Source organism: Schistocerca serialis, chromosome 4, assembly GCF_023864345.2.
Source record: "Schistocerca serialis cubense isolate TAMUIC-IGC-003099 chromosome 4, iqSchSeri2.2, whole genome shotgun sequence".
Lineage (NCBI taxonomy): Eukaryota > Metazoa > Arthropoda > Insecta > Orthoptera > Acrididae > Schistocerca > Schistocerca serialis.
The window spans coordinates 682,289,424-682,316,409 of NC_064641.1; the positions used below are offsets into that span (position 1 = coordinate 682,289,424).

The following is a 26,986-nucleotide window of genomic DNA, read 5'->3' on the forward strand; positions in this document are numbered from 1 at the left end:
GACACTTTAATTTAGCCTCAAAAAGATTCCTAATCATCAAGAATTATAAACTGTTAATTTTTAGTGTTACTATTGACAATAAATTGACATGGGAATCACACATTAAAAATATATTGGCTAGGCTTTCAAGAACTATTTGCCTAATTAGAAATTTAAAAAGACATGTTCCCAATGACTATGTGAGATCACCATATTTTGCCTTCTTCCAAAGCATAATCTCTTATGAAATCTTACTGTGGGGTAGTATCTGTCATGTAAATGACATTTTACTTTTACAGAAGAAAGTAATAAGAATAATAATGGATTCTGATAAAACAGAACATTGTAAACCTCTGTTTATTAAATTTCAGTGCCTTACAGTAGTAAACTTATTCATCTACAATGTTTTATTGTACATAGCCATAATATTAGAACCAGAACATCTGTAGACATGCCATATCTTAGATTATCAAAGTCGCAGAACTCCTACCTAGTTCTTGGACTAAGGATGTTTAATAGACTAAGTGCAGACTTTAAAGAACTGCCTGTAAATATTTTTGAAGCTAAATTATACAAGCTACTAGTGAACAATCTGTTTTACACCACTGATGAATTTTTTAAAGATGAAAATTCTGTATTCTAACGTGTACCTATTTTATGTAAACCAATTTACATTGATACAGTAGTTTATGTAGAAATATATGCTCTTGACTTTGTCTATTGCTGTAATCAGCTGAATGACAATAAGATTATTATTATTATTTCTTTCCTTTCTCAGACGTTATGTCTGGTTAAAAATGGAAAGTGACGCAGACCTTGATCAAGCATGACTTCCTTTTAACTGTACAGTATATGTTATATTGCATTTAGGAACTTTCGGGTAATTTAAAATGTATCAATAATTACAGATTTCTGTAGTTGTATATATACGTTTGGATGTAGCTGCATTGTGTTGATGTACTGGTGGATATTGTGTGGCATGCCTCCTGTAGTTGATAGTATAATTGGTATAATGTCAACTTTATCCTGATGCCACATGTCCTTGACTTCCTCAGCCAGTTGGATGTATTTTTCAATTTTTTCTCCTGTTTTCTTCTGTATATTTGTTGTATTGGGTATAGATATTTCGATTAGTTGTGTTAATTTCTTCTTTTTATTGGTGAGTATGATGTCAGGTTTGTTATGTGGTGTTGTTTTATTTGTTATAATGGCTCTGTTCCAGTATAATTTGTATTCATCATTCTCCAGTACATTTTGTGGTGCATACTTGTATGTGGGAACGTGTTGTTTTATTAGTTTATGTTGTATGGCAAGTTGTTGATGTATTATTTTTGCTACATTGTCATGTCTTCTGGGGTATTCTGTATTTGCTTGTATTGTACATCTGCTTGTGATGTGGTCTACTGTTTCTATTTGTTGTTTGCAAAGTATGCATTTATCTGTTGTGGTATTGGGATCTTTAATAATATGCTTGCTGTAATATCTGGTGTTTATTGTTTGATCCTGTATTGCAATCATGAATCCTTCCGTCTCACTGTATGTATTGCCTTTTCTTAGCCATGTGTTGGATGCGTTTTGATCGATGTGTGGTTGTGTTAGATGATATGGGTGCTTGCCATGTAGTGTTTTCTTTTTCCAATTTACTTTCTTCGTATCTGTTGATGTTATGTGATCTAAAGGGTTGTAGAAGTGGTTATGAAATTGCAGTGGTGTAGCTGATGTATTTATATGAGTGATTGCTTTGTGTATTTTGCTAGTTTCTGCTCGATCTATAAAGAATTTTCTTAAATTGTCCACCTGTCCATAATGTAGGTTTTTTATGTCGATAAATCCCCTTCCTCCTTCCTTTCTGCTTAATGTGAATCTTTCTGTTGCTGAACGTATGTGATGTATTCTATTTTTGTGGCATTGTGATTGTGTAAGTGTATTGAGTGCTTCTAGGTCTGTGTTACTCCATTTCACTACTCCAAATGAGTAGGTCAATATTGGTATAGCATAAGTATTTATAGCTTTTGTCTTGTTTCTTCCTGTCAATTCTGTTTTCAGTATTTTTGTTAGTTCTTGTCTACATTTTTCTTTTAGTTCTTCTTTAATATTTATATTATATATTCCTATTTTTTTCTGTATCCTAGATATTTATAGGCATCTGTTTTTTCCATTGCTTCTATGCAGTCGCTGTGGTTATCCAATATGTAATCTTCTTGTTTAGTGTGTTTTCCCTTGACTATGCTATTTTTCATACATTTGTCTGTTCCAAAAGCCATATTTATATCATTGCTGAATACTTCTGGTATCTTTAGTAATTGGTTGAGTTGTTGATTTGTTGCTGCCAGTAGTTTTAGATCATCCATGTATAGCAAATGTGTGATTTTGTGTTGGTATGTTCCAGTAATATTGTATCCATAATTTGTATTGTTTAACATGTTGGTTAGTGGGTTCAGAGCAAGGCAGAACCAGAAAGGACTTAACGAGTCTCCTTGGTATATTCCACACTTAAACTGTATTGGCTGTGATGTGATATTATTTGAATTTGTTTGGATATTAAGTGTGGTTTTCCAATTTTTCATTACTATGTTTAGGAACTGTATTAATTTAGGATCTACTTTGTATATTTCCAATATCTGTAGTAACCATGAGTGGACACTATCAAAAGCTTTTTGGTAATCAATGTATGCGTAGTGTGGCGACCTTTGTTTTGTTTTAGCTTGATATGTCACCTCTGCATCTATTATCAGTTGCTCTTTACATCCTCATGCTCCTTTGCAACAGCCTTTTTGTTCTTCATTTATAATTTTGTTCTGTGTTGTATGTGTCATTAATTTCTGTGTAATGACTGAAGTTAATATTTTGTATATTGTTGGTAGGCATGTTATGGGGTGATATTTAGCTGGGTTTGCTGTGTCTGCTTGATCTTTAGGTTTCAGATAAGTTATTCCATGTGTGAGTGTATCAGGGAATGTGTAGGGGTCTGCAATGTAACTGTTAAATAATTTAGTTAGATGTGAATGTGTTGAGGTGAACTTCTTCAGCCAGAAATTTGCTATTTTATCTTTCCCAGGGGCTTTCCAATTGTGCGTACCGGGTGACTTCATGTTGCAAAATTATCACTTCAGGCATTTGTGGTATCATCTTGTATGTGTCTGTTTCTGCTTGTGTCCACCGTCCATGTCTGTTATGTTGTACCGGGTTTGACCATATGTTGCTCCAGAAGTGTTCCATGTCTGTTATGTTTGGTGGATTATTATTATTATTATTATCTATCTCTTACCACTCCAAACTAGAATATCATGATAGCTGAATTAAAAGAACATTGCTGTTGGAAAAGAGTAATCTAGATCTGAGTTATTGTGGCACACAGTTCCAACCAATCATGAATATTCAGCACAGTAAACAATTATCTCTAAATAAAAGCTTTTAGATGATATCTTTGTAGTATTGTATTGCAGTAAAACTAGAGAAGTCATTAAGGAACAAAACTACTTTAGGAAATAACAGACTGTGACTCTAGGTAAGAAAAGTGCAGTGAGCTGTAAACAGATTATCAAGAATGGAAATGAAAATCACTTAATTTTTCTTGAATTACTTAACTCTTTATGATTTAGGACCACACTTTTTGCATCTATGATATACTATAGAAGTAGAATGGTTCGAGAATAAGATCTTGAATGTTATGTGAATTACCAGACATGTCCATGTAGACAGCCACTGAACTGCTGTTGAGAATCTCATCTGATGCTGATCTTCCCACATACTGCCTTGTTTCCAAGTCTTTGCTGAAAGTTGGGGAAAAATATAACACTGCAATAGCTGACCCATCTCTCACTAGCTGCAAAGCACTGTCAAGGTCCCGGTAATATTTCTGTATGTCAAAAGACCAAAAACAGTTAATTATTATTTGTAATGAACCAATTTGATTCATACAAATTTTCAGTATAGTCAAAGTATTACGTGCAAATTACACAAATCATAATGTGATACAACAAATACCAGTTTGAAAAAAGTAAGGAACCATTGGGTTTGACGTGCCACTATTTGAAACATTTTGCTTCATTTCTTTTAATTAGTTACTGAAGGAAAAGAATGTCAGCAGACCCTGTTGATAGAACAGCAGTGCTAATAGTGTCAGCTGAAGAGAAAGTAATAAATAATGGATATCCAAGATCACACAACTTGGGGGGGGGGGGATAAAGATGTTTATTGTGAGAAATAAATGGCACAGAATTAGAATATTGTAAGCCAATGTAATGAGAGTAATGTTTATTTGCATGAAATTAAAATAGATACATTAGTTTGTAAAATATAGACATCCCTGACTGTTATCTTCTTTCTTCTTTAGTGTATCTATCTTATGACAGGTTTCAACTGTAGGCTCTCTGTCTTGTCCTGTTCTGAGAATCTTCTTCATTTGTTTGTATGTTTGTCCTCTTCTAATGTCATCCATCATTCCATTTCTCTTACTACCTCTTCCCATCATCCCTTCCTCTTTTCCCTCACAATTCTTTGTTGCAGACAATCCCTGTGCATTGTATGTCCCACCCAAGGTTTTTCCCCTTTCTGATTACTTCCAATAATCTTCTTTCATCTCCTATTTTCTTCATTATTTCTTGATTCTTAAGTCTGTCAGTCCATTTCACCTTAAGCATTCTTATCCACAGCACATTTCAAAACTTTCTAAATATATTTCTTCTCCTTTTTAACTGTCAATTATTCACTGTTGTATAACATTACACACCAGTCATAACAGTTAGCAGATCTTTTCCTCAGCTCCACTGGAATTCTTCTACATGTTAGTAACTGCTTCACTTTTTCAAATGCTGTTTTTTTTCATGTATATCCTGCTTCTTATTTCTTATAAACAGTTTGTATTCCCAGTCATTAAACATTCTAGGCACAGGAAGGATTTTACTTGTTCTATTTTTATCTAGGAATATGTTACCTCTTCCCTACTCTCATCACTTATTCCTTTTCTATGTTTATCTTCATTCCATACTCCTTTCCCCTTCTTGCAATACTCTTCAACATCTTCTGTAGCTCCTCTTATCATTCCACAAGCACAGCTTGATCAACTGCACACTGTATGGTCTTTGTACTCTCTCCTTCATTTACAGTGTCTCTTGCAACCTCTGTGATCTTACCTGTAAATTCTTCTCCACATATGCTCAAGAACTTCAGTGACAGTGAACACTCATGCCTTATAACCCCTTCAATGCTCAGCTCTTCTGTCACTTTTTTGTCTTGTATACATTTCCTTTATTAACCTTTTATTTTTCCAGTATATTCCCAAATCTTTTGAAATTCCCAGCAGTGTACTCCAGTTGACTCTTATCAAAAGTCTTCTCCCAGTTGATAAAACAAATGTACACCTCCTTGTTCATTTCTGTCATTCTTTCTCCAATCATCCTCATGCAACCTACAGCATGAAACTTCCTGCCATATTAAAACAATGTGCTGGACTGAGACTTGAACTCAGGATCTTTGCCTTTGGAGACAAGTACTCCACTAACTGAGCTACCCAAGCATGACACACAACCCATCCTCATAGCTTTACTTCCACCAGTACCTCATCTCCTACCTTCCAAGGCAAAGGTCCCGAGTTCAAGTCTTGGTTTCGGCACACAATTTTAATTTGACAGGAAGTTTCATATCAGTGCATACTATGGTGTACAGTGAAAATTTCATTCTGGAAATTTCCCCCAGGATGTGGCTAAGCCATGTCTCTGCAATATCCTTTCTTCTAGAAGTGCTAGTCTCACAAATTTCACAGGAACTTCTATGAAGTTTGGAAGGTAGGAGATAAGTTACTGGCAGAAGTAAAGCTGTGGGGATGGGTTGTGAGTCTTTCTTGGGTAGCTCAGTTGGTAGAGCAGTTGCCTGCTTAAGGCAAAGGTCCTGAGTTTGTCTCAGTCTGGCACACAGTTTTAATCTGCCAGGAAGTTTCATATCAGCGCTGCTGAGTGAGAATTCCATTCTGGAACCTATAGCATCCCTTGTTGCTTTACCCTTTCTGAATCCATACTAGTCCTACCTAGTATTTTCCTCAGTTTTATTTTCAATTCTCCTTAGCATTGCTCTCATCATTACACTTTTTAAGTAAAGGTGTTAGAATGGTCTTAAGAAAATTTTGAGGCAAAATTCCTGTGTCATAAATTCTGTTTACTATCAGTCAGTCAGTCTGGCTATTGAATATGGACCTAAGACTTTCATTGCCTCAGATGGTATTCTTTTCCTGGACCTCCTGAACTGCTTTCTCCAATTCCCTTTTTGTTATCTTAGGACCTTGGTCTTCTTCATTTTGTTCCCCCTTGTCTTCCAAAAGCTCACAGCCTTTGCACCGTGTAAGTATTCCATATGATCCATACACACTTCCTTCTTCTCTTCTGTACATACTGTCTTCTTCCCATGTTTATTAAACACTCCTTGTTTGCAAATTTTCCTTACTTCTCTGCTTGTTAAGAATGTCACTGTTTTATACATTTCTTCCAATTTTCCTTTTTTCCAATTCTTCTCTTTCCCCACACTGTTTCCACAGCCAATCCTCTGTAGCCTTAACTTTCATAGTTCATTGCTCAGTTTTACGTACTGCCTTCTGCCAAGTTATCATTTTTTCTTTTGCTGCATTCATCCAAAACACTTCTTGTTATCCACTCTTTTTTAATTTTTGGTCTGTTCACTTCTCCAATTTCTATCTTAAATCCTTCCAACATTGTGTGTATAATGGTATTACACTTTTCAGTGGCTTCTGCACTTCCCCTTATGCCTTCTAATTTTATTTTCAACATAGTGACCGTACTCTTTCTCAAAGTTCTCATTTTTCCATTTATCAACATCCCATTTCATCATCTGATGCCGTTTGATATGCTTTAATCTTGTCCTAATATCTGTTGTGAAAAAATTATAATCTACATCAGCATCTGCACATGGAAAGGCTTTTCCCAGCTTCATTCAGTTTCTGAATCTCTTATTGGTTATAACAAAGTCTATTTGATGTCTAGCAATATCACCTGGAACTTTCCATGGGTATAATCTTCTTTGATGGTGCTTAAACCAACTATTCACACATAAAAGAGGAATCAAATGCTCAAAACTTGTAAATAAAAACTATATTCAGATAGTACATGAACTACAGTGCCAATCAAGGTTTTAATTACATGTTTCTCTCACAAGCCTTCTTGTGTCTGCATCTAATTCAGTTCACAGGGTGTCCACTTTAAGAAAAATATCTCTTCTATTCAAGTAATGTGTCACAGGATTTAGATACATCTTCTTATATTAATGCTGATGCCAGCATGCTTTTTAATGAAAGTAATGATGTTTTCCAAACAGCCTAAGTTAAGTTACCCAGAAACTTACATGAGACAACACGACAGAGAAGAAAGAAATAGAATGTGTACCAAAAATAAATTTCTTGGCATGACATTGATTATCAGTTAAAGTGGGATGAATATACCAGCAAGATAGTAGGAATTTTGTCAGAATGCTTTGATATTAGAATTTTAATCCCAACATGTAGCAATACCTGCCTCTGAACGTCATATTTTTCACACATTCATTTAATGCTAAGCTATGGCATTTTTGTTTTGGGAACAAATCCTCAGATTATAAGTAACACACACACACACACACACACACACACACACACACACACACACACACACACACACACACACAAGTGCTAATCTGTTTAAGATTCTTCGCATCCTGACTTCTTCCTTTTAGTTACATTTCCAAAGCAGCATGTTGTTAGAAAACACATTAAAGCATATACTATATACAGCTCTGTTTACAACCATAATACTAGAATTAGACAAGCTATTCACATTCCAAGAATAAACAGGATTGAAAGCTTCAAGAATATGTCCTACCAAAGGATAAAACTGTATGTACAACAATTTGCCACAGTACTTTCAATATACATCACTTGTACCAGAAATTTTGTGTTAATCAAATTTCATATGTCTGTATTGAGAAGGAATCATATATTGTCTGTCCAACTAATAATTGTTTTTATGGTAACTTATGCAATGTAAATTTATGCTCATTTCTATGCACATACCTTGCAAACTACTGTGATGGGCATAGTGGAGGGTACTTAGCATTATGCTGCATGTTAAGAGTTTCTTTCTGCTCTGTTCTCATATTAAGTGCAGGAATAATGAGTGCTTAAATGCCTCTGCGTATGTTTTAATTGTGTAATTTTAGCCTTTATGGTTCCTTTGATAGCGGCACATAGGTGACTGTAGTATATCATAGATTTTTCACTTAATACTTTGCAAGTTGGTATCTGTGGAATAATTATTCTACATGTTCTTTATATTCACTGTTTAGATAATTTTCAGAATGTTCAAAGTGCTAAGAAATTATACGATATTCATTGGTCAGTGTGGCTTACAGAAATACTAGAAAGTATTTATTCTATGCTTGTATCTGAATAAGAACTAAGGCAAATATAATGTTGGTTTGCAATTCTTTCAAATCATACTGACAATTTTCATAACTGATGCTGCTGCAAAATCAAATTACTAATGTCTTATGATAATTAGCAGGATCACCTTTATTACTACTTAACAAATGTGTGTTTCTCCATGTGACTGATTTGAAACAGGTAGAACAAACAGAGATAAGGTGAAAATTTATATGCAGAGAGAACATTAACATTTTCCATTTTCCAGAGCAGACAGCATACCCATGTGTGTCAAATAGGTGTGGATTATTTGTCATTGTTAGACCTGTTTGTTGTTACTATAGTAATTACAACAGTATAACTACAGAGTTAACAATTATTTTTAGATTAACTTAGGACTTACTTTTGTTGCAAGAGTGTCGTCAATTCTCTGTACAAACAGACAGCTGATATGAGATAATTCACAAATATAATCATCATTCATATGAGCTGTCCAAGGTTCCATTTTTTCACAGCTCGTTAAATTACCAAGTTCCTCATTCACTACAACCACTGTTAAACCTTTTGGATCTCTCCCCACAGCTAAGAAGAAGAGTGAAATCTGCAAGACTGGAAATACCACAATAAACAGCACCCACCTGAAAAAAAGATAATCCAATTAACTCCGAATTTATACCATGAAAGCCAGTTTTTAAATCCAGTTCTAGCCTCCATGTTACCTTCATGTGTCTCTTCTCTTGTTCTTTATGGGTATTACATCATGTTATACTAAAATATGATTTAAGCAGTGAATACTTCTACTCATTAAATGTATGACCATTCTTTTCTTTATATAACATTATTTAAACACAACTGCAGTAGCAACCTCCATGTCATGTAAGGGATAGGGAGGGGGGAAACAACACTGTTTTCCTCCTGTTGGTATTAAACTGCTGGAAACAGAATAGTTTTGGCTTTTCCCTAAATTAGTGCTATGTGAGTTACACTGCATTGGTTTGTTCAATGTTTTGTGTGATATCTATGATGAGCACTCTATTGTCTCATATGATTTATCTAACAACAAATTACTCTCAGATTCAGACTGAGACATACAAACAATGTCTTTCAGTTCTATTATTTACCTTGAGGATGTGCTGGACAAGGTGATGAGAATGTAATCTTTCATTAATTCACTGTGTTCTATAGGTCCTATCATGAAGTAGATTTAACAATCATGTGGAATGAATTAAGACATACATTAATAAAGAGAAGCAACTGTTTGTAGCTGATTTGGTTCACCATATTAATACTTAGATACCACAAAAGTTCTGTTTACTGTTTGAAATACAAATTCTAAAAAATCTTGGTTGTAACAAGAAGCTGTTTAATATTACATGACTATAACAAGCTTTAAGAATAGGTTTTGTTTATAGAGAAGAATGTTACTTGTAACACTGTCTGTAGGCACATTAAAACTTTGAATGCAGAAAACCATTTAATGTTTACAATAGCTAACTAATAAAATAAAAGTTATAAGAACTAACTCCTTTGTGATGAGTCTGTTGTATTAAATTTTTCTTGCCACACATGTTATGTTAATATTCTATTAAAAACCAAGAATTTGACAATATCCACCATTGCTTTCATCAACATCAATTGTCAAAGCAGTATCAGAATCACAGTCCTAGGTGTTTACAATATTCCATGTGAATGTGGAAGTGGCTATGTGAGACAGTCAATTCAGTGTTTCCCAGCATTATATTGAACTTAAGCAGCACATCAAGTACAGAAATCTAGGAAAATCTGCTGCTGATGAACACAGTCTTACAAATAAACACAAGATCTTGTTTGAGCAGACACAGATTCTAGACCATGCTTCCAACCACTAATGGTCAGTCATCAAAGAAACTGTGGAAATTAGGATATATACTAACAACTTTAATGGAGATGCAGATGATGCATTCTGCATTGTATGGAAACAGGTACTTGAAACCAGGGACTGCACAGAAGTGTGACCCCATATTACACATTGTGATGAAAAGAAAGACACAGTGAGTGCCATTTAATTGTTGGTACCAGGATAATCTCTGGTTGCACTGGCCGTTACTACGTGATTTACATTTGTGTTATTCTATTACCTCTTTAATAATCAATCATTTCCCTGATGAAGGCTATGGTGCACATTGTTAAAAGCTCAGATTTTCAGAAATAATCATAATAAGAATAGTGCTTGATTTTATTTTGAATTTACAGATATTTCCAATTTGTTGCTTTATGCTTGCTTGTAACATCTTAAAAACTTCCAAACAGAAATAAAAAAAACTACACTTTGAATCTTAGACAAAGAGGCAAAATTTACATGAAAACTGTTGGCCTTGAATTGTGCCAGTGTAAATCACAATTCATTTAAACAGACTTTTTGTTATTACCAATGGAAGAAATAAAGGTGAACACTCAGTACAAAGAGCCACCATTAAAGAGTTAACATCCTGTGCAATGAGTATACAAAATCATACGTATTTCAACTGATATCCGCAAAATGTGTGGTTATTCACTTTACACTTAGTTACTCTTGCATAACATTGCTGCTTTGTTCCAGAAGATAAATCCATGAGACAATGGAATGTACAATTGCGCAGAATAAAGTAGGGAACATATTTTCAGGTTAGGACTATGATGGATATTTGTAATTGCTAAAATAAATTTCTTGATTAATTTGACTTGAGTTTAGCTTTTTATTCAACTGATCTCCAAGGAATGAACATACAGTGTTTCAGTTACTATACAGCCATTAATGGATATTTCTGGTAATAGCAGAAAAGTAAATTCCAGTTAACACTATGTCCATATACAGGGTGCCCCAGAAATGTTGTAATAAATTTCAAGGTGTTTTAGAGGGTGTCTTAAGGAACATATTGAGGATAAGAACCAGTGCCACCAAGGCAACAGAACATTGAATTCATGGGAGATAAGGTCTGTCTATGCACTATCTAGCTCCATCTTATCAACTGGTGATTATGACAATCACTGATATAACAAACAACATTTTGAGACATTTTGCCTACTGTTCAACAGCATACAAAATCATACTTGCTGCCAAAGGGGTGGCCTAATGGCACATGCCACTGCCAGTAACTTCAACACTCTGTAGTGTCATTGAATGACCTAACCGGGAACTCCTCAAAGTTAGCCAAATTTCTGGGATATACTGTAGAACAGGAACAAAATGAATGAATGAATGATTTAGTTAATCATACTATGAAGTCCATCCTGATTTTCCATTGTTTGATTTAGTTACTTAAGTAGTCAAACATTTTATGTAGATGAGAAATGGGAGTGGACCCAGTATCAGGCCATGTGATACTGCATATTTTATGTTTCCAAATTCTGAGTTTAATTTCACTCATTTGGTACAGATTGTTAGTGATTACTAGCCAGTTCTGTTACAATGGTAAAACTGCTTCTATGCATGAGGAAAATGGAATTAATCAATTTGTTTTATGAAGTAAGAAACTGCATAAATCTTTTTTACCAATATATTACTGCTGCAGTACTGTTAAAAATGACAAGTATAATAATAATGTAATTGGATAGATAAAAAAATCTACTCACCATGTACTGGTGGGAGAACACATATGTAAAAGGTATTACAGTTTGCAATCTTTCAGTGCCAGTGACTCCTTCTTTTGCCAGAAGGGTTGAAGAGGAAGGAAGAGGGGTGAAGGAAAAGGAATGGTGAGGTTTAGAAAGAGGGCTAGAGTTCAGAAAAGTCACCCAGCACCCCATGTCAGGGAAGACTTACTAGATGGGATGAGAAGAAAAGGCTAGTTGTTGTGGACTGCACTGAATGAGATTTGAAAACCTGAGAGCTTAAAGGTGGAAGATAAGGTAATATGTAAGAAATATCATACATGTTGAAACAGGCTCATAGTCTGGCTTCAGCTGTCAAAGACTATGGTCATGTGTGTGTGAACCGCATTTGTGTGTGTGTGTGTGTGTGTGTGTGTGTGTGTGTGTGTGTGTGTGTGTGTGTGTGTGTGTGTGTGTGTGCGTGTGTAGAAAACTAAATGGGAGTTAAGAAAGAAATAGTTACCATGAATAAATGCTTTAACCAAATAAATTAACATAAATTTTTACAGGTAGGTGACAAGAACCAAGGACATGTTGTAATGCCAGTTCCTACCTGTGGTGTTCTGAGAAACAATTGTCTGGGTGAAGAATTCAGATGGCCTATGCGAAATGGGTACAGAGGTCACGACTGTTATGTTGTAGAGCATGCTGTGCAAGTGGTGACTTCGTGACAGTCATGCCAAAGGAGAAGCCCAAACAGTGTTTACATAAAAGCTAGTGCATGACACATGTTGTTTCGTAGGTACTCTCCCTTAGGTAGTATATGTTTTGCCAGTTACAGGACTGGTATAGGTAGTGACGGGAGGGCATATAGGGTAAGTCTTGCAGTGTGGATGGACACAGGGGTGGGAGCCATAGGATAAGGAGATGGGTGCAGAAGGAGTGTAGGGTCTAACAAGGATATTGCAGAGATTGGGAAGGCAATGAGAAGCTGTTTTAGATGTAGAGGGCAAAATCTCAGACAGAGTGGATCTCATTTCAGGGCATGATTTTAGGAAGCCATAGCCTTGTTGAAGTAGCTGACTAATACATTCAGGACCAAGACTTCCTAAATCCATGTCCTGAAATGAAGTCCATTCTGTCTGAGATTTTGCCCACAGCACCTAGAATAGCTTTTTGTCTTTCTCCCAATCTCCATAATATCCTTGTCAAACCCTATACTCAGTGTGCGCCCATCTCCCTACCCTATGGCTCCTACCACTGTGACCAGCCCTGCTGCAAGACTTGCCCCAAGCACCCTCCAGCCCTGTAACTGGAAAAACATATACTATCAAAAGGAGATCCATCTGTGAAATGATAAATGTCATATACCAGCTGTTAAGTAAACACTGTTTGCCCTTTTACATCTGCAAGACTACCATGAAGTTATCAGTTAGGATGAATGGGCATGGGCAGAGTGTGTATACTGGCACCACAGAATATCCTAATGTAGAGCTTGCTTTACAATATGATATTTGTGACCTCAGTGCCTGTTTCACCACACGTGCCCTCTTGATTCTTCCCCCAGACAGCAGTATCTCAGAACTCCACAGGTGTAAAGCTGTGCTACAACATTGTCTTTCATTTTCTGACCTGTCTATTTTTCACTGTCTCCCTCCTAACTCTACTGTATACGACGCTCTTCACTTTTTGCTCTTATTAACTTGTGTATGATATTTCAGCAGTAATCTATGTTCTGCATATTATCCATATTCTTGCTTTAAGCTCTCAGGTTTTCAAATATTGTCCAGTGCAGTCCCCAACATTTAGTCTTCCCCTCTCATCCTGTCACATAAGTCTCCCTTGACCTGGGGTTCTGAGTGACTTTTTCAAACTCCATCCCTTTTCCTAAACCTTACGTCATTTTCCTTCACCCCTCTTCCTTCCCCATCAACTCTGCCAGAAAAGAGGGTCCTGGCTCCAAAAGCTTGCAAACTGTAATAACTTTTATATTTGTCTTCTCCTAATGCCATTTGGTGAGTCTAATTTTATCCATCCAATTACATTATGTTTTCAGAAACCGTATATTTTCACTGAATATAATATTAATATTTACAGCAATAATAACAATAATAATAAAGTCTTTCCAGAATGAATTTCTCACTAATCAGTGTAGTGTGTTGTGTTTGCCAACATCCTGAAGGATTAAAAGTGTTTGCTCGGCTAGACTCAGACCCAGAACATTGCCTTTTATAGGCAGTGATCCTACCAACAGAGCTCCCCTGGCACTACTTGCAGCTCACCCTCACAGCTACACTTCTGCCAGTAAGAGCATTGTCTGCAAAAGGCAAAGTTCCAGTTCAAGTACTCTTCTAGAAATTTTAATCTGCCAGGAAGTTCCAGCAAAATATTTTCTTTCCTTACACACTACACACACTAGCTGCAAAATTCTTTCATGCTGATGGTAGCTTATCAGATATATGTAATGTATGCACCTTACCCAGGATTTCTAAGAACAAGTAAGAGATTCTTATATATGAGAGCCTTCATTCTCAAAATTGATGAACGCAATGCCTTAGCAGGAGGCTTCTTGTTCTTGACTGGTTCCTGAAACAGATGTTGATAAGATGGTAAGTAAGAGACCGAAAGATGGCAACTCAAGAAACAAAGATTTTCACAGTTGTAAGGAAAAATATACAATTTTGAGGAATGAATATCTGAGATATAATGTATAAGATAAATCTTCTTGATAGGCTTGAAATACATGATAAATTTTTTGTTATAAAATTAATATAATGACAAAAACGTTTCATTTCATCCATGACAAAATGTAATATATTATATTTATACTTACTTGTAAAAGTTCAGTTGTACTGCCTAATGCCAATGTTTCCTTGGAGCCATCGATATTATAAGTGTCAATGCTGGTTGTGTCATTTACATCATTTTCCTGATAAATAAAATGTAAAATTATTTAACAAATTTTGCTTACTGGAAGATGCATAATAGTAAAGAATATTTCCAACAACATATGTGTGTCTGCTGTACAACATTTGTGTTATTAGTATTGCTTTACAAAATATTATTGTTACTATTTCAACAATTTATGTAATTCAAGTAGTGTACTGCAATATTTTGAAACCTTTATGTTTACAGAATTTAAAACATTGTACTAGAATTACAGAAAGTTACAGGATAAACATTACTTGCTTCAAATTCATATTCCTTGAGGTGTGCCAGAAAATAAGAACATCTGAAAAGTGCTTTACTGTGCAAGGGTGATAGAGATGTCTGTGTCTTAAAAGTTATTTGCACTATAGGATGTTTGCAACAATAATGTATAATTTAAATTGACTAACAAAAAAAGAAGTAGAAATATGTTGGCTTCAAAGGAAATTTCTCATCTGTCAACAATAATTTCTTGTTATATAACTAAATCAAATGGTCTTACGGAAATTGATGAATCAAAATTAAACAAATTGGTGCAAAAAGCATTTGAAACTGTGGAACATAACCAGTACCTTGGGATTTCTCATGTTTTGTTTTAAGTTTTGCAAATGAATTAGAACTCTAGCACAGTGGATGAAATGCATTAAGTTCTAGGTCTGATAGAATATCATTATTTCATCTCTTGATAAGTATATTACTACCTTCTAAATTTATTGCTGATCTTAATATACAGGAATGTTATGACTGTGATACTGTCAAAAAAATTCTCTGTATCTGGAACCTCTTCAATCTTCCACAATTTTTTGTTACTGATCTCCTTCTGGTTAGCAAACTATTGCTCCCCTTCCTTTTTCCATCTATCTAACCTTCTTATGCATAATCAACCACTATAACAGCTTGAATATTTGCGTGTTGAATGAGAGACAAAGAAGGTGCATCACTGAATGAATTACTTAGACAGGAGTACCATCATTTTGGTTGAATTCAGACTTCTTTCAAAGCAGCTTCCTTTACTAGAAGATGACAGCTCACCACCAGTTAATGTACCCTGTGTAGGGTGTGGCAGTTAAATTAAACAAACGTTCTGGGATTATCCCAAGTTATCAACACCAGAATGAAAACTGTAATAAAAGTCACCTGGGAAAGAATGAACACTTAAAGATTTGCATGGAAGACTTCCTGCTTACTCACAGATTCATACACCAAGGCATAGTCTCTGGAGCTCCTTTCAGTATGAGACAGGCAAACCACAAGGATTTTTATGAAAAACTGTTGTTGCAGAGACTACATGCCAGTGTCTCTATGGTCCACAGAGTGGACTAGGGGGAAAAAGAAACATAAGGGGTGTTGGTTGATAGCCTTCAGAGGGAACATAACATGACCTTTTTAGCAGATAAATCAGTTCTTGCTATCTTCAGGAACCACAGGAAAATGTATTACATTTTTGAAGATGTACTACTCTCCATTTGCTGCTGAAATCTCTGGGAGATTGTCAAAACCAAGATAAGTTACTTTATAAGCCAATGTGTTCTTCTTTTGAAAGAATGGACATAAGTTAACAGTTTATAAGTTGGACAAACAGTAGCAAATTCGTAAAATAACAAAACACTTCTTCATTGACTAATGGAATTGCTTTGCTCAATTGTATTTCTTGCCATGCAGTGGAGAATAACTTCGGATGTCATGTCAGACTGCGGAGGAAATATTCCCTTTTAGGAAAACAAATTATGAGAAGATTAGATCTCAATCACATGTAGACAGACAAGTCTCCCAGGAAGCCCTTGTACTAGGTGTGTCATCATCTAATCTAGGTGAGGTGGTTAATGGGAATAGCTTAATCAATAGAAATTAAATGAAACTAAGTAACTTATGATCTCTGCCAACATCAACTAGCAAATAACACCATGCTTATCAGAGCTAATTTTTCAATAAGTAGGGTGATTTCAAGCACAGATATGTATAACATTTAAGCAGTTCCTTTTGTAGATACACACAAAACATAGTTTTGTCTGGAAGGCCTAGCTAAAATTTGCAGAGACCGTAAAGCATTTAATAATGGTTATGTGATTCTTTCTCCCTCACCTCTCTCTATTTCTTGCATTCTGCAACTCTCATCAGCCACCTCTGATAGTGAGTATGTGGTATACAACAGTGTAGGCCTATGTGACCAGTCACCAGGAATAAGGTCAATATGATTATGACACAATGTATTGCTTAAATTTCAAACTAGAACAACAACACAATGAAGATATCAATATTTGTATAAGTGAGTACAAAGCACAGAACTCGAAATACACAAAATTCCTTGAACAAAAAGTGATGAAAATGTAGATTAGGGTAGGCACTTATATTAAATAACTGGAAAACTGAGCTTAAATCTAAATGTGCTGCAGAAACTCATCTACCAAAAAGACACAAATATTATGAAACCAATATAGGTCTACTGTGCACTAATCCATTTGACATTAAGTTACAGCATAATTTTGTGGGGATGTACCTCCAAAATAAATAATTACAGAGCACTCAAATTAAAAAAAAAAAAAAAAAGATCAATACGGAATAAATGTAGAGAATCACATAGGCCAGCATTTAAAAGCTCTTAAGATATTAACACTATCTGGGATACACATCTATGGACTCCTATGCTGGGCAAAATACAAATATACTTCTGATACTGAAGATAAGACAACACAGCCATGAAACAAGTAAATAGAGCCTCTTCCATGAAATCATACACAACACCAAGACATACAAATCAGTGTCATCATAAGCAGGACCAAAATCTGTAGAAAAACTCTCTTTAAGTTTGAGAGGTAAACAATAATATTTTCAAAAACCTCTCAAAACATTTATAGTGGGAAACAGTTACCATAGTATATATGATTTTTATATGCACTACAGCTTAACAGAAACTGCAATGCAGTATTGTAACAAAAAGAGATGCGATTAGATATACAAGTAAATGTAGCATAAACAATGTAAACAAATTTTAAATTACTATGATGTAGTCCTGAAATAATATTGTACACAGTAATATTTTTTAAATGGTGGTTAGTATACACTGTATACTTAGCAGAGCACATAATACAATTTTACCTGATCCATACAGTGTATTTTGTCTGTGGATCTAATAAACAAATCACTGCGAGAGAGTGAAATTAATAATAGTGCTTTAAGTGAACAACTTAAGCAATTTTTTAAAATTGTATGTTTCAGTCTTTGACCACACACATGGTACTGGTATCATTACCAGTTTTGACTTCTTCGCAAGTCACATCAAAGGATCAGTTTAAAAAGGAAGAAAAAGGGGAATAATAGTAAACTAAATTCTTAAGTAAATTATCTTCAATGCACAAGTGCAGGTATTTGGAGAAGAATCACAGTAACTTGTCAAAGTGCAAAGAACAGACCAAGAGAGGCACTCAGAGTATAAACGTATTATGCTCTGATTGTTAGAACTGAAGGCTACTGATAACTCAGTAATAGTAAAAAGTTGGTAACTTTTCAATCACAAATACAAGATTAAAATATTCACAATACAAACTGGCTCTGAGAAATTCTTTTCTCGGAGTGGAAACTAGTAAAAAATTATGGAACTACTAGTGTAGGTAAACTAGACATACACTAGATATGGATTAAATGCCAGTAGCAACGATCAGTGAGTGGCAAACTGGTCACAGGTGACCACAAGTGTCCACTAAATATCCAGTATGAAAGAAATGTCCAAATTTTTCTCTCTTTTTAGACAGATCACCTGATGATGACTTGCTAGGAACTGGAAACCAATAATGCTATGCTTTGTCTGACCTGAGGCTGAAATATTGTATTGTATTGTATTGTATTTATTGGTCCAGTAAATCTTACATGTACAGTACAGCACATCAGATATTGGACAGGTCAAAGTATATCTTATAATTAAAACACTTTAGAAACTAGAAAATTATGTTCACAAAATTTTACAGCACTTCATATACTGGGCAAGTCAATGTGTAAGTTATAATTAAACCACATTAGAAACTTGAAGTTTACAACTGAATACATGTATAAGCCAATATTAACGATTAAAGTATTTGCATGATCCTCACTTAAGCTCTAAGGATTTTTGAGGAACTCTTCTACACTATGAACTGACATGTACACTAGAGAATTACATTCACAGAATTTTGCTTCATATACTGGGCAAGTCGCTATACAACTTATACTTGAACCCCATTATAAACTTGAGAATTACATTTGAATGTATTTATAGGCCAATATTAATGGTTACAGTATTTGCATAATCATCACTTAGACTCTCGAGGATTTTGGAGGAACTCTTCCACACTATAAAAGCAATGTGTCAACAGATATTCTTTTAATGCTGCTTTAAATTTTTTTACATCTGTCATTACTTTAATTTCTCTTGGCAATTTATTGTAGATAATTTTTCCATGGTGTAATGTTCCTTTTTGGCACAAACTGGTTTTTGTATGGAGTACATGAAAGTCAGTTTTCTGTCTTGTATTATGATGATGAACATTTTCATTTTTGGGGAGGATACTAGGATTTGTTATTGTATATTTCTTTATAAACATTGCACTTTCAAATAGGAAAATACATGGAAGGGGAAGAATCCCCATCCTTTTAAATAATGGTCTACATGGTTTGTTCCTTTTTATTCCAGCCATAATTCTCACTATTCTTTTTTGCATCCTGAAGAGTTTTAGGCAGGATGGCGAGTTACCCCAAAAAGTGATCCCATATTTTAGGACAGAATGTATATTAGAATAGTAAACTGTCATTAGACAGTCCTTATGACAGCAGTTTTCTAGCACTCTCATTAAATACACTGACAGAAATGGAAATTGTTACTCCACAGTCACCTTTGCCAAAAGCTACCAAACTGACACTCTGGGATGTCCGTGTCTGTTGAAAATAATGATTAAATTTCAATCATATGTTCTCACATTTTCAATATTTCTGAATTTTCAAGACTGGAAAATAATGATTAAATTTCAATCTTATGTTCTCACATTTTCAATATTTCCGAATTTTCAAGATTTAGTTACCTAGAGAGAAAAACTTTTTCTCCAAATAAACACTGACATGAGTACATGTTCACTACTGGATGTGTGTAATGTCACTGGAACTTTTCAGGTGGAGAGCACAACGCAGCATGCTGAGAGGACATCCAAGTGCAGTTTATTGCCATATTTCAGACTGTGAGAAAGGTTGAATCATTGACCTTAGGAATGTCATACCAACAGGGTGCACAGACATTTGGCTGTGGTCCAATGACTGCAGAATAAGTTGTGCAAAGATGAAAGGCACCAATACCCAGGGGCAATAGAGGATTGCAACCCCCCCGCCCCTCCTCCCCCACTCTTAAAGAAAGGAGAAAACGTAGTATAGTCAGGTGTTTTTCTTTCCAGAAGATGATTTAAAAGTAGGTATTATGTAGGTTTCTAAAAGGGTCAAAGCTGCAACTTTTTATGGCTACTGACATTAGTCATTTGTCTTCCAAAATATTAAAAATACTCCATACCCACAGGTCTGCTCCCCCCCCCCCCCCCCAAATAACATACTCCACTACAAGAAGCTCATAAGATTGTTCACCTGTTTCTGATGGATACACAGATGATAACAGTTCAGATCTAGACACAAGTTACAGGTGGCTTATCAGGACGGACCATCAGGACACCAAGCATTATTCACTGCTGACACCAAACCACAGACAACATAGTCTCTCATGTTGCTGAGTCATAATCAACTGAGAATTTTTTGTGACATTGTGTGGTGTTCAGCAGTGAGTCTTGCTGTTGTTAGCAGCATTCAGATTAACATCAATGTATCAGTAGTTGACCTGACAAAAGGGCACGAGAAGCAGCAATTTTTGAGGCTGGAATCATCGTGTGGAAAGCTATTAGATATGACAACATAACTGACTTGCTAATTGTAGCAGGAATACTTAATGTTTGCGACTATGTGGCAAGAATGATGAACTCTGTTGTCATATTCTTCACATCATTGAGACAAATGGTGCTCTGCTGCAGATAATGCAAGATCACATGCTACAATTCACACCTCAGACGCCCTGAGGAAGTTTAAGTTTCAAGAACGGATTAATAAAAAATACAGAAAAGTTAAGATGGTAGTTTTAATGCCTCAGGTGTTCTATATAGTTGCCCCCTCTCTTTCCCACCACCTCCCTCCCATTTGAGTACAATGCATAGAATGTTTGTTCGACCATGTGAAACTGTCAGAGAAGTCCTCAAATGGTTCAAATGGCTCTGAGCACTATGGGACTTAACATCTGAGGTCATCAGTCCACTAGAACTTAGAACTACTTAGACCTAACTAACCTAAGGACATTATATACACCCAGGCCCAAGGCAGGATTCGAACTTGTGAACGTAGCGGTCACACAGTTCCAGAATGAAGTGCCTAGAACTGCTCAGCCACACTGGCCGGCCGAGAAGTCCTCCTCTTGGTTGTTATTCAACTCGCAGATCACACTGGCCTGGCTGTCAATTATGTTATTAAAGTGTTGACCTTTTATGTGAATTTCTGCACTGTGTTGTTTTGTAATATGTGTTCATATTAATAGCAACAAGTCATGTCACCAATGAAGATTTTTTCCATGTTCTGCATTTTAATCAACTCGTGTCAAGGGTTCACACGTCGTCGTTTTTGTTCAGGAGTCAACGTGTGCAAGGCAAACTTTGCACACACCTTTCTCTTCTGCAAAGCATTCTGGGGAATGCCTTGAACATTTGATTTACAGAAGTTGCTCCATTTTGATCTGTGTCACAAAAACATTGATGCAGTACAGATACACATCTGCCACTTAACATTGCCTGCTCACAGCTGAATGGTTGAACCGCATATATGTTGTTTATACAGCTGTTACCTCAAGCTGCCACCATACTTCCTGCACTGATATTACTTATACAACAGGAGTAAACACAATCTCAGACTTTTTTGGATGGACAGTGTATGGATCCTTAATTGGCATGCCTGTTGCTTGATTTGTTATCTGTGCAGTGTGTCTGGCATATAGCATACTCCAACCAGCCATCCTCATGAAATGACACAACATGTGTTTCAGGTATGTTAAGAAACTCCTCAAGTCGATGTCTGGAGGCTGTTTGCTTCCGTGCCACAATGAATAGAAGAGTGTAGTCAGGCCTGTAGGTTCACATCTAATACTGACATTGATGATGGAGATCAGTTCCAGGATGAAACGAAAGTTAAATTACACAGGCCAATGATGGAAAAACATTTTTGCTGAAAATACCTTATTCTTATATTTTCTAGGGTGGGATATCCAAATATGATACTTAATAAATTGTATCAGCCACCATTTCTTCACATTTTACAGTTAAATTTATTAAATTAAGCGATTTTTTGAAGAATTTAGCAGCTTTTATATAATAAAAATAATTTGAAAAGAAGGTGTAATAAATGTAGATGATGTTGGTAGCACTGCTGAAAAACATTTGCTGGCAAAAAAAGGTCGATTCTATTATTGTGTTAACAGATGGTGTTTTGTTTACTGTCAACCTAACCTCACTTTCCCGTTTCCTGTACATGTGCTCAGTACAGTGTCTAATCATGGTTGTAAAAAACTCTGCTGACAGTTTTGTAGTATTTGTGGTGAATTTGTGATTAAAAACACCAAAGAAACATTATAGATTTTGTGAAAAAGGTTTATCTCTCATACTTTGGATCCAAACTTGGTGATCAAGATAAATCTGGGGTGCCGCATGAGGTATGTTATGTGTATGTTGAAGATCTGAGAAAATTGTTCAAAATGGAGATAAAAGCCTTTAGATTTGCTGTTCCTATGATATGTAGGGAGCCAAGAAATCATTTTGATGATTGCTACTTTTGCAGTGTTGATATTACTGGTCATAATTCGAAAAACAAGAAGGTAATAAGCTAGGCTACTCTAACCTTCCGTCTGCCATCCAACTAGTAGGACATGGTGTAGATTTGCCAGTTACTGTACCACCAGTTGATTTAAATTCTATTCCAACAGAAGTATTTTCTGATGTACAATCTGATTTACATGAACCAGATTATGATGAATTCCATTGTAATACAGAAAGTCTAGAGCCCAAATTGTTTACTCAGACCAAGCTTAACAATGTGGCTAGGGATCTGGGCTTAACGAAAGAAAAACCTGAATTGCTTGGCTCTAAATTAAAAGAAAAGAACTTATTGGCAGTTGGAACCAACATATACATGTATAGAAAGAGAGAGCAGCAATTTTCCAAGTTTTTTCAACAAGACGATGATTTAGTGTACTGCTCAGAGATTCCCAGTCTGATGAATGAGTTTGGTATAGAATACAAAAAGGAAGACTGGAGGCTGTTTATTGACTCATCCAAAACTAGTTTCAAGGCTGTTTTTATTACAGAATGGTAACATGTGTGCATCTATACCTGTTGGACATTCTGTACATATGAAAGAAAGCTATGAAAACCTAGAAATAGAGCTAAATAAAATAGGCTATGGTTGAATGATATGTGGTGATCTAAAAGTAACATGCATGCTCCTTGCTCAGCAAGGTGGCTTTACCAAATTACCATGTTTCTCGTGTGAATGGGTAGGGCTAGGGATCAACACTGATGCAGAAAGAACTGGCCTGTGAGGGAGTCTTTAAAACCTCATGAGAAGAACATTCTATGCAAAAACCTCGTAGATTCAAAAAACGTACTCCTACCACCTCTACATATAAAGTTAGGTGTAACGAAACAGTTTGTAAACGCTTTGCCTAAAGATGGGCCACGATTTAAGTATCTCTGTCAAAAGTTTCCACACCTTTCAAAAGCTAAACTAAAAGAAGGTGTCTTTGTCAGACCTGACATTAGAAAATTGATGTTAACTTTGAATCCACAAAGACCTTAAATGAGAAAGAAGCATGGGTATCATTCAAGCAAGTCGTTACAAAGTTTTTAGGACATGAAAAAGACCCAGAATATGTTTCTATTATAGCTAAAATGATAAAGAAGTTTAAAACTTTGTGATGTTTAATGAGCCTGAAAGTTCACTTTTTGAACAGCCACCTTGATTACTTCTCGGACAATATGGGAGATGTTAGTGAGGAGCAAGGAGAGCATTTTCACCAGGACATTAAAGTGATGGAAAAACGCTACCAAGGCCGCTGGAACACCAACATGATGTGGGACTACTGTTGGTCACTTCACCAAGAAGTTCAGCAAGCGACTCATCGTAGAAAACGCTACACAAGAAGCTTCAAAGAAAAAAAGAGAAAGAAAATACAAACCAATTCCAGCTGACGAGTGAGACCTCTATTAACACATAGCATTGTTGTAACTAAGGGTTTCATTAATTTCCCCATTTACCATATAGCATGGGATTTTTACACTGTATAATAAAATGCATTTTGCTCGAAAACTATGGGTGATACAAAAAACTAAAGCTAGATTTGGATTCAGCTCATAAAAATCTATAAAGATCAGCTGTTGTTGTTGTGGTCTTCAGTCCTGAGATTGGTTTGATGCAGCTCTCCATGCTACTCTATAATGTGCAACCTTCTTCATCTCCCAGAACCTACTGCAGCCTACATCCTGCTGAATCTGCTTAGTGTATTCATCTCTTGGTCTCTCTCTACGATTTTTACCCTCCACGCTGCCCTCCAATACTAAATTGGTGATCCCTCGATGTCTCAGGACATATCCTACCAATCGATCCCTTCTTCTAGTCTAGTTGTGCCACAAACTTCTCTTTCCCCCCAATCCTATTCAATACTTCCTCATTAGTTATTTGATCTACCCATCTAATCTTCAGCATCCTTCTGTAGCACCACATATCGAAAGCTTCTTTTCTCCTTTTGTCTAAACTATTTATCGTCCATGTTTTAATTCCATACATGGCTACACTCCATACAAATATTTTCAGAAACGACTTCCTGACACTTAAATCTATACTCGATGTTAACAAATTTCTCTTCCTCAAAACGCCTTTATTGCTATTGCCAGTCTACATTTTATATCCTCTCTACTTCGACCATCATCAATTATTTTGCTCCCCAAATAGCAAAAATCCTTTACTACTTTAAGTGTCTCATTTCCTAATCTAATTCCCTCAGCATCACCCGACTTAATTCGACTACATTCCATTATCCACGTTTTGCTTTTGTTGATGTTCATCTTATATCCTCGTTTCAAGACACTATCCATTCCGTTCAACTGGTCTTCCAAGTCCTTTGCTGTCTCTGACAGAATTACAATGTCATCGGCGAACCTCAAAGTTTTTATTTCTTCTCCATGGATTTTAATACCTACTCCGAATTTTTCTTTTGTTTCCTTCACTGCTTGCTCAATATACAGATTGAATAACATCGGGGAGAGGCTACAACCCTGTCTCACTCCCTACCCAACCACAGCTTCCCTTTCATGGCCCTCGGCTCTTATAACTGCCATCTGGTTTCTGTGGAAATAGCAAGTATCGTTTCGCTCCCTGTATTTTACCCCTGCCACCTTCATAATTTGAAAGAGAGTTTCCAGTCAACATTGTCAGAAGCTTTCTCTAAGTTTACAAATGCTATAAACGTAGGTTTGCCTTTCCTTAACCTTTCTTCTAAGATAAGTCTTAGGTTCAATATTGCCTCACGTGTTCCAATACTTCTACGGAATCCAAACTGATCTTCCTCGAGGTCGGCTTCTACTAGTTTTTCCATTCGTCTGTAAAGAATTCGCGTTAGTATTTTGCAGCCGTGACTTATTAAACTGATTGTTCGGTAATTTTCACATCTGTCAACACCTGCTTTCTTTGGGATTGGAATTATTATATTCTTCTTGAAGTCTGAGCGTATTTCGCCTGTCTCATACATCTTGCTCACCAAATGGTAGAGTTTTGTCAGGACTGGCTCTCCCAAGGCCGTCAGTAGTTCCAGTGGAATGTTGTCTACTCCGGGGGCCTTGTTTCGACTCAGGTCTTTCAGTGCTCTGTCAAACTCTTCACGCAGTATCGTATCTCCCATTTCATCTTTGGCCGTGCGGCTCTAGGCGCGTCAGTCCGGAACTGCGCTGCTGCTACGGTCGCAGGTTCGAATCCTGCCTCGGGCATGGATGTGTGTGACGTCCTTAGGTTAGTTAGGTTTAAGTAGTTCTAAGTTCTATGGGACTGATGACCTCAGATGTTAAGTCGCATAGTGCTCAGAGCCATTTGAACCATTTTTGATATTCATACAAGTGGTTCTCTTTTCTCCAAAGGTCTCTTTAATTTTCCTGTAGGCAGTATCTATCTTACCCCTAGTAAGATATGCCTCTACATCCTTACATTTGTCCTCTAGCCATCCCTGCTTAACCATTTTGCACTTCCTGTCGATCTCCGCTATCAAAGTAAAAAAAGTTAAAAAAAATTTCGTTGGCCTGTGTTATTTAGAACTCACTAGGTGATCAGCATCTACAGAAAGTATGATAAATATCAGGCTGTGCTTCATGGTATGATACTTTCCACCTCTGTCAGTGTAAATAACTGGCTCTGAGCACTACGGGACTTAACTTCTGAGGTTGGTTGGTTGGTTTGTGGGATTAAAGGGACAAGACTGCGACGGTCATCGGTCCCTAACTTCTGAGCTCATCAGTCCCCTAGAACTTAGAACTACTTAAACCTAACTAACCTAAGGACATCACACACATCCATGCCCGAGGCAGGATTCGAACCTGTGACCGTAGCGGTCGCGCGGTTCCAGACTGAAGCGCCTAGAACCGCTCGGCCACACCGCCCAGCATACATAACTAAAAAAAAATTGTTTACAAAAGGGTCACTGTATGACTCTAAGGCAGCATGCCTAGACTGTGAATATATTAAAGTTGCAGATCTGTGATTAAAAGTGTGTTACTGATTGCTATGAAATGGCACACTGCCTTACCAGTTGCCGGACTTCCCGTGAGGTCTCCTGCTGCATGCTGAGCAGCAGGAAGACGTCCTCCAGTGTCGAGCAGCCGTGGCGCGTGAGCAGTGTGTCGGGTGGCGCCTCTGCCAGCAGCCGGCCCTGCCGCATCAGCCCTATCTGCAAGCAGACCGAGCAAGCTGAGAGTTTCTGACTCCACTGCAGGCTGAGCATGGTTCAACAACCGGGTAGTTATAATTAAAGTGCAGCTACACACGGTGGTC

The 26,986-nt window shown here is 36.4% G+C and overlaps 1 protein-coding gene across 2 annotated transcripts in view; it reads right to left on the bottom strand.

Moving 5' to 3' along the window:
* Positions 1 to 26,986, bottom strand: part of LOC126473168 (ABC transporter G family member 23-like) — a 490,841-nt gene that overhangs the window by 33,755 nt on the left and 430,100 nt on the right. For both annotated transcript variants that reach the window (XM_050100049.1, XM_050100048.1), the window contains exons 9-13: positions 26,742 to 26,882; positions 14,763 to 14,858; positions 14,409 to 14,515; positions 8,784 to 9,018; positions 3,661 to 3,838 (exon numbers count right to left, since the gene is read on the bottom strand). In XM_050100049.1, the coding sequence (XP_049956006.1) occupies positions 3,661 to 3,838; positions 8,784 to 9,018; positions 14,409 to 14,515; positions 14,763 to 14,858; positions 26,742 to 26,882 (757 nt within the window). The remainder of the gene's footprint in view (positions 1 to 3,660; positions 3,839 to 8,783; positions 9,019 to 14,408; positions 14,516 to 14,762; positions 14,859 to 26,741; positions 26,883 to 26,986) is intronic.